Here is a 16,725-nt window from a genome sequence, read left to right on the forward strand (position 1 = left end):
ACTGGATTGATGAGATCTGTATGCATCCAGTGCACCAAATTTGTGAGCAGCTTTGTTAAACTCTAAGTCAAAAAATGCTTTGTTAGTGTCTGAATTTCAAATGTTGATTGGTCTTAGCTTAAAAAGACAATTGAACATTCATCACATACCTGTCTGGTAAAAATATAGTATTAGAAGAAAAACTTATTATTAGCTTGCTGTATTGGCAATTGTATTTCACTCCAAAGCAAAAGTAGATACTATGGCACAAGGGAAGATAATGGAGCTATAATTCACTTTTGGCTTCATTCATGTCAATGAAGTTGCAAATTATTACTGAATGTAGTGCAAAAGTAAAATGTAGGAAGGAAGTTCCACAGTGACCATAAATTAGCATAATGCCATTGAATAAAAATTCAAATGCAATGCACAAAGATAAGGCAAAGAAGATAAATGTACATGATGTGGCCTAAGAAAAACTCCTCTATAGTGCTTATATATTTATGTATCTCTTTGTATTACAAAAAATGGTTTGATAGGGATGCTTTTTCTTTACTACAGGTGAAAATAATTTCAAAATTTGTCTATTTCAGTTAAAGGGTTGAATAAAATCTTATTCCCTAGATATTTTACATTTTATTAGATAAAATATGTCAGCTTCATTCTTGGACTCTCACATAGAAATAACCAGCGGAAATTCAGATTTATCCGCTGCCAGACAATTGTAGCAGTGGATAAATCTGTAAAGATTCTGATATAAATTGCTTAAGTTTGGTGCTTTTTCTCCAGGAATCCATTTGCATTACTTATTTCCTCTCTCTGTCAGACATGTAGCATTACTAAAGAGGCAAAGCTATTTCTCAACTTTCTCTTACTGGAGTTTCTTGAGCCCTATAGAGAACTCGGATGAACTGTGGCTGGTAATGCTAAATGGCCCAGTGCCTGCATCTCTACTGCTACTGTCCATTCCTTTCCTGATTTAATGTTCATACTAAGACTTTCATCTGGCAGGTGTTCAGAGCCTCACCAGGGAGTCCAGTGCATAACATTTCTGCTGTGGGATAACAGAATAATGCAAATGTAACATTTACAGCTTTACCTCTTTTGGTGATAGTATAGAAATGTAATCTTCATATATAAGTCTTGCTTTTTCTTCAATGACTTTCTTGTTCTGTTCCTTCTTTAGATCTTCACATGCAAGCCAGAAAAGCAGGTTCTCTTCACTATACTCCGTTCTAAGAAACTCTCTGAAAAGGTTCCTCCCAGCTGGTGTTTTCATCATCTTGTCAAAATTCTGAGCCCAAGACAAAATTTCATCTGCAGTAGGGTTTTGGCTGCAAAAGAAAATATCATTACAAATATGCTTCTATTTTTGTAATAATGTTTTCATACATTCATCCAAAAATTCTCCTTTCAACTGCACTTTAGTCCAAAGTGAAAAATGGAAGCAACAAGGCTTCAGCAATAACAGAGGAATTTTGTTTGCTCTTCACTTGTGCATTCATTATCCCAATAGCCCACTAAATGTGTTTAATGTTATAAGACATGCACCTGACTTTTTCTGAGTTTTCTGCTGGTGTTCTTAGCCATGTGGCTCAAAGACAAAATCCTACAACAGCACCGAATTCCTACCTCTGCAGTTAAAGAAGATTCCAGGAAGCTGGAAACAGATTCTTTCATGAAGAGTTTAGATGACACCTGATGTCCCTGCCTGCCTCTGATGGTGACTGTACATGATTTGGTTTAGGAAGAAAAAGAAAAACAAAAAGCTCTTGGCAGCCAAAAGCATACTAATGAGGCTAAACAAAGTAGTAATTCAGAGAGATTTTAAATTAGCATATTTCTCTGTGCTTGTATGTAAGGGTTGCTAAGCTTCCCTCTGTTTCATGCTATTGACCTGAATTATGATCTTTTGGCATGAGATGTGATGGATTTTGCTGGCAAAACAGGAAAGAGAAGAAATGGGGAAAAGTCCTTATTTCCATTTCCTGAAGGAAACTATTTGTGGCTTTTACCAGTGGATGCACTGGGTAAGTGATCAGAAGACTTACTGGCGTCACTAATCCATTAATGTACCCATGAATAGCTTAAGAAAGTAATTCTCCAGATTACTTTACAACAATTTAATATAGTTTCAAACTTAATTTTGCGCACTCACCCTCTCCTTCCTGATCCAACACAAGAGCTTTACTAGCTGTTGTCATTAGTGTCTGTGTTGTTATGATACACAATAGGTGACATTTGTCTGTATAATTTCTGTTCAAGTCAATTTATCAACTCCTACTCTGTACGCAAGGCAGACTGGATGATGGGAAGGTAGTTGTGATAAATCACAAATTGTTTAACTGTAAAGTGATTGTAAACTGAATGAAAAAGTTTAAACACAGATTTTAAGGTGAACAGTCCTCTCAGCACTTTGCACTCTCCACTGAGGAGAGTGCAAAGAACCTGCTGAACTGAACGGGGCTGACAAACAACCTGGGCTTCCTTATTGTCTGTTGGGAAGCTCTTCACTATTGTATTTTGTAGAAATTTACCATATTGTCTTCTCATAAAAGACAATGCTTAGCAATAAGGGCAATGAGTTGTTTGGGTTGTTTTTGTCATCATATATGTCCTTTAAAGTTTGAATTTCCTTCTTATGGGATTAGAGAACTCATGACCCCTGACAGATTACAATTTTTCCCTGCACAATAAACATGGGCCCAAGCTTTAGACAGAAGTAGAAGCTCAGACTTTGTGTGTTCAACCTACATTGTAAGGTATGTGTTTTGTTTTTTTTTTTTAATTCAAGTGAAACCATAGTTCAAGATGCTTTATGAAAGGTAGCCATGTTAAAAATCTGGTCATTAAGTACACTTGTGACTATTATTTTTTCTTCTTGTCTGGAGAGACAGGAAAAAGTGCTCTCACAGGCAGCAGAGGCTCCTTATAGAGACCTACATACGGAACCATCTATGCACCTTCCATTTCTCCCCGTGGTTCTTCCCTACAACTAAGAAACTGTAAATAAGCCTGACTTGTGAACGTCTCTGTTGTCATTTCATTGTCAGGACAGATTTTGCTTCCTTTTGTGTAGAATTTTTTGGAGGAAAAATAATTAAAAGGACATTCCCAAAGATTTAAACCCAAGACAATTCTTGATATTAGTCAAAGACAAAACACTTATTAGATAACAGTTTGACCAACTTACCATTCTTCTATGACCTGGATACTCTCCAGTTTGGTCGTATGTGTTGGCCTTCCTGCATTGTCTCCTCTATCTTCATTCCTAACAGTGAGGCTGCAATGTAGTACAACACTTTATTTTGTCTAGAGAAAGTTAATTTAAAACAATGACTATAGTAATGCAAACTTTTAAAAGATATAGACCTATATAGGGTATCATTTTTAACTCTAGTGTCTAAAATTTTGGAAAAAAGTTTTTATAATGACTTTTCCCATGAACTATGATGAATATTAATTTACAGTTGCTATTAGGACATGCAGTGTTTTAGAAGCTCACAGTTTATCCACTGAAAGATGGGCAAATACTTAGAGGTCACTTTTGGAGTGATTTCACTTAGTTAACTGAGAATACTAGCAACAGTATGAATATGGGGAAGTTGAATGTCTGAACTGGATATTGATGGGGCTTTGATGCCCCACCAGTTCTGGATAGTTTTTCAAGCTTTATGAATGTTCCCTTTTCTCTCTCCAAGATAGAGTGGCAGGAGATGGCTCAGATATAGAACTTAGCATGTGGCAGCTCCTTATGATTTCCTCTTCTGACCTAAATTTGTTTTCCATTCCAAAAAGTAAAACATACTGGCGTCTGAGCAGAAAGGCATCCATTACCCTCATATTACCACAAGCAAGGGAAAGAAAGGCTTCCTTTATGCAAGGATGTTTTTAATGGTTTTTTGCTTCTTTTTAGACCCACTAACTAGAATCACTTATTTTTTTGCAAATATCTATTTAATCAGATTTGCTATAGTGGTAAAGACTTCCTCTGTGTGTGTACTCTGTGAATCATGTGGAATATGGTACTGCCAGCAAACCCACAATTCCTGACAACTACTGAAATAAAGTATGTTTTCAGTCATATTGATATTCATGTGGAAAACCTGGTTCTGATAATTAAGCTTAAGAAGTGGAATGTAGTAAGGAGATGAAAATTTCATTTCATCAGGTGTTCCCTATGTGTTCGGTTGAAAGAAAACAAGCAGCCAAGCAAAAAAATCCCCTTCCAATCTCGAGAGCTCATATTTTGAATATTAAGTATTCACCATACAGTGATGGTCTCAGTCACTCTAAGTGTTGCTACAAAAATATGTTTGTAGCACAAAGCTTCTCCCTCCCCCACTAATCTAAATAACTCCTGCTTAGCTCTAAGAAGAAATCCCAGCTCTGAGACATCTTTAGCACAAATAGTCTTCCTTTACAGGTTTTCTGCATTTATGAGTTTCTTCAACATTTTTCAAGCATTTGGCAGAGCTAATAGGTATTCTCAAATACTTTTCTGAAAACTGGAAGTTTAAGCTCCCAGGTAAAGCAGAGCACATATTAAGACTTGAACATTACAGAGACGTACACTTGCAAACGAAGCTCTTTGATACTGGTTGCTCCTTCACTTACCTGCCAAGACCTTAGTTCAGGCCCTTGGTCCTGCTTCCCCTGTTACAGCGTAGGAATGCAGCTCCAGTGCTGCTAAGGTTGTTAGGGTGTCATCAACTGCTGCAGGAGAAACAACACATCCTGAACTCTGGGGTTGGCAGGTAAAAAGCCTTTCTGCCTCCTCTGACCTGTTGTTCATCAGTCTACAGAGGGAGCACCCAGGAAAGACAGAAAGGAGTTCCATATACAGAAGGAGAAATAAAAAGGGACCATCCACTTTCTTTCTCTTGTAATCTTTAAGTCCACACATGTAACTGCTTAGAGTCACCTTGCATCTGGCCAGAGCACAAAGTTGGAGTGAGGGAGAAGCAGAGAAGGCACAAAGCTCTCTCTCCCTCCCTTCCTCCTTCCCTCCTTTGCAGTCCATAGGTAGAGCAGCATTTGTCTTCTCTGCTGGGTGCAGAGAGCAGGGTGTCCTTTGGTTCCATGGAAGAATAACACCACAGAGGGAGGAAATAGCTTGTGTACGTTGCGAATGCAATAGGGTGTTCATTTGAGTCTGCCTAAAAGAAAATGAAGTTGCCTGTTTTCCTTCCTCCATCACATGAGTAGCAACTAAGCTGTGCTGAGATAATTTACTTGTCAGGCACTAGACATTCAAGGTTTGGATGCAGAGTCTTACTGGAAGTAGAAAGTGACTCATCTGAGAGCAGTCAGTATACACTACTAATTTAATTTGTTGTCTGGGATCAAATACTGTTTGCTTTGCTCATGCAAAATCTCTGCTAGACTTGGGCAAACCATCGTAGGTTGATGAAGGGGAAACAATGATAGTGAAGTAGTGAGTGGTGGAAAAGAGAAATAGGAATAGGAGCAAGAAGGCCATGTTGACTTCATTGCAATATTTGTTTATCAAAGGAATAACTAATAGACAGTATGAACTTTTATTTTCTTTAAAAAACCCCCCAAAAAACAAAACAAACAATAAAAAGTTCAGATTGTGGGCCTGGAACATAGTATGCAGTTTTATGATATGTATACCCTAGTGACAATGCACAGTACACACTTGGCCCTGATTCCTTCATCTCACCATTCATAACTGGAGTTTAATATCTGAAGTTAGTCAGGGCTGGCAAACAGAGAACACTCCAAAGACTGAGGCCTCACAGTGGGTTGGAACATGTTTGGGTATTGCATTTAAAACTGTGATACTTTTGTAATGCATCTTGGCCTAAATTTCTGCATTATGTTTCCTGTGACACAACTAGCACTAAATTTCAACTTTTATTTATCTATATCTGTCCAGGCTAGAGTTCCATCAGATATGTTACTTTTGATATGTTTTTCCTTTGAATGAAACCATCATTTTTATACTCAAGTACACTCAAATCAGGTATGTTCGTTTTCACTCAAGGAACTGGTTCATGATCCCTTAGAAAAAGAATGAAATATTTAAGCATTTTTGACTGCAAAGTTATCTTGAAAGCATCTTTTAAGTAACTGATCACAATAAGAGATTACTACCTTTTAATTGGAAATGACAACACTGCACTGCTCTTTCCTATGATGGTATATTCATCTAGAAACACTCTATCTGTTCACGTTTCTCTATGGAATTCAAGCAGTCTGCAGCAGCAAAGGTGTTCTGCATACCTGGAGCTGATGTCCTTGATACATTAATCCATCATTGAAGCTACCTGTTTGTGTCAGAAGGATTTTGCTGTATAGTGTAATACTAAAAGACTAAAAGTAACACGCTAAACATTGACAAAATTATCTTAGTTAAGGATTTAAGAAAAGGAAATTGCTGATACACCTTACCAAAAAGTAGTTAAATGAAAGGGACGTGCACTAGAGAGACATCTGATGCAAACTAATGTCTTCGGTGTTATTAACATCTTTGATATTATTTATTAGTTGGAATACATACCATCAGATATCTTTAAAATTTAGAGATGCAAATTACTCACGATAAAAGCACAACAAAACTACTAACGCCTTAAAAAGGGAGAGTTTGGGGTGTCTAAAGGCAGAGTTTAAATGGAAAGCACTAGTGTAAGTTTGTTCTCTGTTTGTATGGAAGGTTTGTTCTGCCCACTTCTATGCTGATTTTATTGCTCTGGAGAGTATGGTAAAAAATACTTCCATGGCCTGAGCTGCATGTACCTTTCAAATATATCTTGGGTTCCTGACTGCTACAAAACCAGTAAGTTTCTTGAACTACTGCAACAGTATTATTACGAATAATTTCTGCTTGGAGTGAAGGTATTTATATTTTGCAACTTCACATGCTTTATAAGTAAAAAAGTTAATGATCAGGGACTACTTGAAGAAGCATACATATTGAACAAATGACCACAAATAAGGGTAAGTGTGTCCAGGTTTTGAGCTGCTGTGTTTTTGGAGGTACTGCTGGGATTTAGAAAACTGATCTTTATTTATTTAGCTGCTATTATTTGGCTGTTAATATTCAAGTTAAGCAATTAAGTAATTCTTCTGTTGAGTAATTGTGTAGCTAAATCAGTATTGAAGAACCCTATTGCATGAGAAGATAAAAAAGCCAAGTTAATTGCACAGAATCATCAACAGTTTAACTAATTTAAGAGCAAACATCTCACTGATATTGAGGGATGTTTCCAGCTGATGGTTTTAGCCTTTTCATAAGTTTCATCCCTACTGCTGCACTTTACTTCTACTGCCTTTAAGAACTGAAGGTAACTTAAAGTTTGGACCTGATCTTTCATTCTCTGTATATCCAGTAAGTAAATGGTATTTAAGTGGTCCCCAAAAGTCACGTTCTCATGTACCAGTAGCCTAAATCTGGTGTATCAATGAAATTACTTTTTCACTATGGCAAGAAAACCATGCCATTGTGAGACGTGCCAAGATTAATGTTCTGCCCATGCATGGCTGATCAGGTACTATTCAGGTATTTTCTCTGTTATGTGCCTCATATGCAGTATATCATCACAATATTTTGTGATTATGTCTAACACTGAAGGTAATTACAGTGGTAGATGAAGTGAAATGACCATTCCCCAAAAGTCTTGAAAAACACAATTTACCAAATTTACCAAATAGATTCAGATAGGAAATATCTTTTCTGATTGGAAGAGGAAAAGCCTTTAAACAAACAAATTACTGCACATGAAAACAAGAACAGATGTGCATTTTCCTGAAATGAAGGGAAGGTGGTTTTGAAAACTCTTAGTGTTGGTGTCCATCTTTGTCTCAGTCTTTTGCCAGCTGGGTAAACACCTTCATTCTTCAATTCAAAATGGGTGTGCTCCTGCTGATCTCCCTGGTCTCTGATTCCTTTCCTTTTATTACAAGTGTTTAGCTTAAAACATGCTACCTGAACAAATATTTTTTTTCCTGGTTTTATTTCAGATGCAAAAAACCTGTATGCTAGTATATTTTAAATTTTTTTATTGTAGTTTGATCTGATCAAACTGTCTTCAACACTGTGGTTCAGCAGTTAGTCACTGAAAAATCAATTCACACAATTGTATTTAAAGCACACTTCTACATGGTGAAGCATGCTCTGTTAGATGTCAGAGATTGGTGTGGTCCCAATATCCTATATGCTGTGTGATAATGGAAAAGACAACTATACTGGGATACTTTAATTTCTTTTATGAAATCTGATTTAACTTATGACTCAAAATCATTTTGTCACCTTGTTTTTTTCTGACACCTGGAATTTAAGCTTCGTGTCACTGAACATTAGTCAAGACTGTGTTTGCCTATGCACAGAGAATTATGATTTTGCTACACATTGCAAAGCAATAATAATTAAAAATAACTTCAATTTTATTGTGATCCATTCATAAAGAACAATACAGCTATGTTAATTTCAAATTACTGTCTTCTATCTCCCTTTTAATGTCATGAAAATAGGATGAGTATGAAATGTTACCTGAACAAAATTATCCAATGATAACTTTTTTTTAAGCTGAGGTAAAGGGTAAAAAACTTGCTTCTATTAAAGTTAAGGAATGAATTAACTTTTTTGTTACAGTAAGTAAATAATATCCAGAGAGATTATTCTCAGAAAAACTAGACCTAGAATCACTATTTTTATGAAGAGGTGATGCCTGGTACCAGACATTTTCATGGGCTCAGGTAAACTTGCAGTATATCCTTCAAGTTCCTGGCTGTATTAGAGAGAAAGGGGTTCCATCTCTTATCTGACCCTGATTTTATGTCCTTATAAGAACAGCAAGAAAGATTAAAGCTCTACAACTCTTCCAATAACACCAGTATGTTCAAAATGTCAGCCAAATTTGTGGCAATTAATGAATTTGAGAGTGGAGGATTACATGGATGCCTGGAGGTCTGCAAGATGAACACAAGTGATGTGTAGTAAACTTGTTATTCTCATATGTCTTCCTTGGTAGTCTGTGAGAGACTTGGAAGGGAAATGGTGATCAAAAGCCTATGGAATCATTTACTCGAACTGATCAGAATATGGTATTAACTCAGTCAGCAGAAAGTAATAATTTTTTTTACAAATAAGAAACAGATCAAAAAAATGTGAAGGCTTTTTTGTCATTAGTGTCAATCTCAGCTCTTTAACAAGATAACGATTTACAGCTCTTTGCTGAATTCAATAGAGAAATGTAGGATGTAAAATTTTATATTGAAAACAAGTTAGAAATTTAATGAAAAATAGCTACATTGTACTCTGAGTAAAAAATTACTTGTCTTGCGCTTAAAACTAAATGATGAGATTGTGTTTAACAGACTGACATAGGAAAGCAGTCTGTTGGGGCAAGGCCAACAATTACCATAAGGCTATAATCAGCCCACTTGGCAGTGTCCACTGAAACTATAAACTCCTTTCAAGAAGTCCAGGTACCTGTGGTGCTGAGTCATTTGAGTGCCAGAGTTACATTTGCCTTAGGTGGTAAGATGGTGCAAGAGGCATCTATGATTCAAATTGTTTTTAAAAGAAAAAAACAAATAAGCATAGACTCCAACTTGGACTCAGCTGTTTTAGAGCAGAAAGAAAAAAGTGGTTTTTTTAAAGTTGAATTTATAAACTTGACGTCTGCTGCTGTGAGTCTTACCTCATGTAGCTAAAACCCCAAACACTTTTTATTTTTTAATAATGCAAGTATTTGCAAGTTAACCATGGTAGAGATTTTGTATTACAGCTAAAATTTCAAAGCATCAGGTGAGGAATGTGGAGCCACAAACCTCCCAGCTTACAGTGTAGTCTCATTGTTTTAGCCTTTAACTACAAGAGCTGCAGTAATAACTGGCCTGGGTTTTTTTCTTATATGTCAGAAGAATTAAGATAAAACAAAGAAAGTAGTTTGTCTCTTCCAATGCTTTGTCTCTTCCAATGGCTAGAAAGCCTACAATTTTTTCTTTTCCAATTTTTCTTCGTTGTATTTTCCGCCTTGATTCCATTTATGATGTAGTGTGTGTAGTGTTGTAGTTCATAGTTTTCCCCTTTTCTCATCTCCATTTAAAGAGCACACAGCTGAGAAATAGTCTGGATACTGGCACAGAGGGTTGGGCACTTCTATGTGCCATGAATGTGATTTCCATGAAAAAGCTTAGGATCCTCTGCTCAGGATCCAGTAATATTAAATGCAGGCAGACTTCTGGCTCCCATATGCACATTTCTGCATACCATAAATCCTGTGGGCCAAGCAGAAGCACAAGGTCTAAAATTCTGGTCTGATTTTTCCTACCCAGGATGGATGCAGAAGCTGTTTCACAGGCCCTTCCCACCAGGGTTTTATGGAGAATGCCGCTGAATAGAACTGAGTTTGTGTTTTGCATAGATTTGACAGTTAAAATTAATTTAATTCTGAACTGGGTTTCTAACAAATAGTGTTTGTGGAAAAGTTTAATGACATTTCATGACTGCTTTTGATATTTCTAAAAATAATTATCATTACATTTTAAAATGAAATAATCAGTTGTCTTGGTTTTATTCATTGTTAGATAGTGTTATTCTTACTACTCCTTTGTGAGTAAATCTAGTTAATGTAGCAAAATAATAGATTTAAATGAAATATTGTGCTTAACTTTAAGAAGCTCTTTAGAAAAATTATATTCTCTCACAGCAGATTTCTTTTCCAGTAGGCTTTCTGATTATGAGACAAGTGATTTTCTATTAAGAAAACAGCTCATCAAGAAATCCAGCAGCTATAACTCTTAACTTCATGATACATGGTGTGTTTGTTAAAGCCTCATCTCTCAGAGTGCTGCAAACAGCATCTCCATTTTTCACTCAGAATCATGTTTATACTAAGAGCTATGGAGAGAAGTGTGAAGAACAATGCCTTACAGCATTGAAATCTCAAAGCACAGCAAAAAAAAATGCATTTGTCTCTTATATTTGAAGTATCCTTGTTTCCCTAAAATAGTATTGAGATTTCTAGAAGAGTAGCATTGGCAGTATAGCTGTGGAGTGTGTGGACCTAGGAACAGAGATGTAGTCAAAACCCCTTCTGCCTACAGATGGGTATCTTGGCTCATTCACTGTCTTATTTCTGACACCAATGCTGTAGCAGCAATCCAAGGTGACTGAAAGAATCATTGCTTATTCTCCTGTGTTTGTTCTTTAGTGCTGCTATTTCGGTGCTATTTCAACTTTTCTGTGTGAAGGAATAGCTTTTAGCCCTATGAGATATTAAGAGTTTAGAAGGAAATACTACAGATGAATAGGATCCTACCTTTCTTCCTTGTGCAAACCTGGACTAAGTTTTGTGAATTCTTTTTTTCAAAGGTTTATGATAAGGCCAGATCATCTTTGCTGAGAGCTGTAACTTTTCCATGAAAATAAGAAACTTCTCCATTCATTTGAGATTGTATCTTTCTGCGATGCTTTGAATGTGGGGGAGAGTGGGTTTGATTTCTTACTGGTTTTCAATTGCTGTGCTTTCTTAATACTGTGCAGCATTCAGCTTAATTGGTCAAAAGTCAATATAGATTTAACTATAAACCATAAAAAAAAAAGGAGATTGGTGTAAATCACAGTTTAAGATATCTGGAGTATCTCAGGCTGTTAAGGTCTAGTCAGTTAAGATGTTCATCTCTGTCCTGATAGTATTATGTTGTGCTGTTCCTCAGCTTGAGTAGAAGCAGAATTGAACCCAAATAAATTATCTACTGCTTAAGAGTATAATCATCCCTTTGTTAATGGAAAGTCTTGGCCAAGATGGAGTTTATGTAAGATCAATCTATAAGGTTTTTAAATTGCATGCCACATGGCACAGTGAAGGTAGATCATCCTTACTGAAATGTGAGTGCTAAACTAAAGTAAGTCATAGAGGGATGTGCTCTGTGAAGCAAGTACTTAAAAGGTTTTAGCAAATCTGCAGTGTTTCACTCTCTTCCCTTTCCTGTATATTTAATATTTTAAAATGCAATAGACATAAAATTTGGTAACCTTTTCTCTTCTTAAGGGACAGGCAGATTAACAGTCTCGTTATAAAGCCACGAGTTATATTTTCCATCTGTATTTTCCATCCAAGTTGAAATTAGTGTGTTTGGCAGACAAATTGTCAAATTTGTCCAAACCACATTTTTCTTTTGGACCCCATGAAAAATTTGAAAGCAAAGTCTTGTAGAATTGCAATATGATATTTGATGTAATTTCATATTGATTCTTCTGTCTTTTACAAAATGTTCAGAAGTGTATTGGTAATGGAAGAACTAACTTCCTGGAAAGCCCTTGATAAAAGGGATATTCTCCTAAAATACTCAGAAAGATGCTCAGAAATATTTTGCAAAAAATTAAGATCTGTATTTCAGTCTTAAAACTGAGTTCAGTGCACTGAGTTCAGCGTTTCCTGATGCTGAGAGAGAATCTCCTGTGTTACAGCTTGTTTTCCTTGCCTCTGGTGTCCTGTCACTGGGCACCACTGAAAATACTCTGGCTCCATCTTCTTTGTTCACTCACTTCAAGTGTTTATACATATTGATAAGATCCTTCTGAGCCTTCTCTTCTCCGGGTGGAACTATGTCAGGTCTCTCAGCCCTTCCTCACAGGAGAGGAGCTCCAGTCCTTTAATCATTTTAGAGGCCTTTTGCTGGAATCTCCAGGGCTCTGGCATTGAAAGGCCCAGAACTGGATATAATGCTGGCATGGCCAGTAGTGCCCCAAACAACATATTTTAAAAGACACTCCAACTGAGGAATATTCTAGGGGGCTACTGAAAAAAACCCCAATTATATTTACATTTCAGGATGACTTCAGACTGAAGGAGAGAACTGTTCTCAAGGTCAAAGCAGGTTAAATGTTATGTGAAAGAAGACTGGCCCTTTTAATGGACAGCCTTGCTGAATGTGTTGTTTTCTTCCTCTGCTCTTGTGTGACTTATTTAATCTTCCTACCTGCAGATATTGCAGCTCAGCAGGAGCTCAAAGGCAGATGGAAACTACCAATGTGCACTGTACTTGAACTTCTGAAATAAAGGACAATATTTCCCTCAGACTAACACAGAGCCAAATTTGTAACTGTGCAAGAGAGGAAAGAACTAGTGATTCAAAGCAATCTGACTTTCCTAAACTCTTTTTTACTTACAATGTTTTGTTCTTCTGAAAGAAGAATTTATAAGAAAATATACTTTCTACTGGATTTTACCTTAAGGAGATTATATTACTTTTACATAATGATAATCACAACAGAAGTATTTACAACTTTTGTTAAACTGCTAGTCCTTTCTAGGATATTTTTTTGAGATTTTGATTCTCATATGTGGGATGCAATTTTTGTACAGGTAAGAAACCCAAGGCTTGCCAAAGTTTGCTTACCAATGATTTCTAGAGGAGTTACTCTAGCTTTCTTCCATTAGTTTAGAGATGGTTTCTGCTTTAGGCAATATTCAACTCAAGGATGTATTTCTCTTGTCAGGTCACCCAACAGATTGCTAATCTGCCTGTCAGCTTCATTCCTTCTTTCAAAATAACATTACCATTCATATTCCATCTTGCATGATGGATACATTTAATTACTAGACAATCTGCAGCATCCTTACTCCAGGCTACAACTATTTTGCAAGCAATTCCTTCATATATTTGAGACAATTAAAAGTGACAGTTCTGTACTGTTCAAAGAAATGCAAATTGTATCCCTTCAAAGGGTAGCTGGATGGATAGAAATTCTCCAAATCACTAGCAAGCAAACTTAATGGTCTCAACTAATTCTGATAAATGAACCTAATCTCAGTTTTTGTAGTGGCTTTTTCTTTATTATTCTTGGTTTTCAGATATTAAAGTAGGAGCAACAGTAAAGAATTGAGCTTGAATAGGGTCACTACTTTGGTAATATAGATAGATTCCACAGATTTAGATGTAGTTTCCACATGGAAAAGGATGTCTGGAAACATTCATACTAAATTCACATTTTTCTTTTCATAAGGTGTTGCAAAGTAATCCAGTGAAAGAGAGCTTTAGGAAATGTCAAAGGATAGTTCCTACTATGATGTTTATGAACACCATATTTTGCGAAATTAGCCTGGACTAAACTAGTTGATGCTTATTGACATCACAGTCAAGTAAGATGGGAGATTCACTTTACATTCTTCCAGATAACAAACAGCATTGAGATCCTTCATGCCAGTCTGTGTATATTACAGGCATCTGTTTTGTTGGTGCTGGTTTCCAAATTTTGTAAGACAAGGCCCTCATCTGGGAAGCACTTTCAGCATGGATGTCAACAAAAACTGAAATTACCCATTCCTTCTCAATGGGTGCTCAGCATTTGCCAGTATCCAGCCTTCAACCAGGTATTTCAGAAGAACCAGAGCTGCCATCTAGACAAATACATGTGCTGTGGAATTATTAAGGGTGACTAGACAAGACTCATATCTCCTTTGCCTTTCTGACTCACATAATGAATGTCTGACCCACTTTTCTAGTGAGAGGATCTCCATCTAATAAGTGCTTCCTACTAGGGGTTCAGACTCATTTCCGTGAAATATTCTAATTTTTTCTCTTTAAAGCACTAGACATTTATTCCTGTTTTAACTGGCATTTTAAACAGATTTGGAATTATGCACAGTTAAAAAATAAACCTATGCAAGATGGAAATTCTGCTGCTGACAGATTTTAGCAGCCTAATTTTTTTCCTTTTTGATTTGGAACTATAGGCTGCATTTATTCTTGCAGATAAAATGTTCTGCGAGAGTCCTGAGGTTGATTGGCACCACATAGCCCCAGTCCACTAAAGCCCATACCCAAATCAGGGTTTCTACCACAGGCCATTGGCTGGGAATGCACTTTGGCACTGGCAAAATCTCTGCCAGGAATTTAACACTTGCTAACAATTTACTGTACAGGCTGACTGTAGCCTATTAGACCCTGGCTCTGCTTAATTTACCTAGTGGTATAGACACTATCGGTGCGTTTAAGTTGGATAAGGGTGTTTTGTTATCGTTTTTGCATGTTGAATATTAATATTAAAGTTTATATTTCACAATGAATAAAGTTCAGAGGGTCTGCAAGGGAACTCTAACACATTTAAAATGTCACCATCTATCAACATGCCTTACTTCAGGTGATATTTTGATCTCAGACCCATTGTGACCTTTCACGTGCTTCTCTGTTTATGTGGTTTTCCATGGACTTCTGAGTTAATGCATCTTTGAGTAAATATCTAATTGTAAATTTGTCGTAAGAAAACCAAAAGTAGCCCAAACCCTCTTAGGGGAGATATCAAAGGTTCCAAACTCCTAATATCTGTAATTCACAGCATAAGCTGGACTCAGGCATTCTCAGCACTCCTTATGTTTTTTTTTATTTTCTCCACAGCAACAGTCAAGCTGTGCTCTGGTGACAGAAAATCTGTCATGACATTACAGATCTTCCTCCAGCCAGTGTTCCACAGGCACCAAGATGAACAGCATTTTGGTGCAGGCAGGTGGGAAACAGGTATGAGGGGTGAGGGAAAGCCAAGACACTGATACTCTGAAGCAATCCATCTCTTAAACAGCCTCAGAGGAGGCATCAAGCTGCTTTTCACCAGTGGAAGTAATTCTGCCACTGCTTTCTCTCCCTCCAGTCTCCTCAAGAGCAGTTGTCCCTGAATACACTCTTGTGTGCAGTGCCAGGACAGAATCAAGATCGTGTTCTAAAGTTAACTAGATTTAGTCTGCTCTCTCCTTCTAAGGAGCTGCTGTTGGTATTTTTTGCACCACTGAATCAGAATGAGCCTTGTGTAATCCCAAATCCCCTCTCAGTATGTATTTATTCTTCAATTTAGAAGAACTGCAGTTCTGATTTTTTTTCACTGTAATTTTCTTTACAGAAATGTTTGCTTGAAATAGGACTATTTTCTGCAGTTAGACCGATCAGGGGTTTGTATCTTAGTAGTACTACACACAAAGGAATCTGCATTTTATTTGTGAATTTTCAGAAACATTTATTTAAAATTTGCTAGTCTATTATGTTTACAGTCTACTCATTTTCTAACCTGCTTGTGTTATCACAGATGGGGAAAAATATCAGTAAACACATGAGCATCCATCTGTTCCTCAAAATGAAATGAACTTTCAAAGTTTAAATTATTAAAAATAAAATCCTGATACTAGGAAAGCTTGGCACAGAAAGCCCAGGGCTGATTTTGATGTTAATAAGGATTCTACCACTGGCTTGTGATGAAAGTTAACAGACCAGCTGCAGAAGAAGCTGTTGCTCCACTCTTTGCATTAGCCTTCTATTTTTATTTTATTATGAGGAGAAACAAGTTTTCCTCATACCTTTGAAAATAGAAACAATTATCAGTTTTCATGGACTTAGTTTACAATATTAAATGTTTTTTCAAACCAGGGTTCTTGGTTGGAAACTAATTCAGACTTATTTATACATGCTGAATGTCTGCGTAGTGTCTTGTGTATCTTTGTACTTCCACCATGATTTCATGGTAGACTGGCAGCGCCCTAGTGATTACCCCTTTGCACCACTTGCCAAAGTAAATACAGTGTGTAGCTTACAGCTTTCTCCCAGAGAAGGACATGATTTTAATTTACTTTACATGTCCCAGAAAGCAATGGCCTGCATCAAATCTACTTCTTGGCAAATTTCCTGTGGAAACCCCTTTCTGCTATGGGAGCTGGTGGCTCACTCTCCTTGCCCCTACTCCAAGGCTGTGCAAAAGCTTGTGCTCCAACAGAAATTTGGAGGTAG

The 16,725-nt window shown here is 36.8% G+C and overlaps 1 protein-coding gene across 1 annotated transcript in view; it reads right to left on the reverse strand.

Moving 5' to 3' along the window:
• RGS17 (regulator of G protein signaling 17) overlaps positions 1 to 16,725 on the reverse strand; it is a 29,398-nt gene that overhangs the window by 2,213 nt on the left and 10,460 nt on the right. Inside the window, exons 3-4 of the mRNA XM_041423890.1 lie at positions 3,173 to 3,262; positions 1,079 to 1,313 (exon numbers count right to left, since the gene is read on the reverse strand). Coding sequence (XP_041279824.1) covers positions 1,079 to 1,313; positions 3,173 to 3,262 — 325 coding nt within the window. The remainder of the gene's footprint in view (positions 1 to 1,078; positions 1,314 to 3,172; positions 3,263 to 16,725) is intronic.

Source organism: Onychostruthus taczanowskii, unplaced genomic scaffold, assembly GCF_017590055.1.
Source record: "Onychostruthus taczanowskii isolate IOZ18803 unplaced genomic scaffold, ASM1759005v1 scaffold8, whole genome shotgun sequence".
NCBI lineage: Eukaryota > Metazoa > Chordata > Aves > Passeriformes > Passeridae > Onychostruthus > Onychostruthus taczanowskii.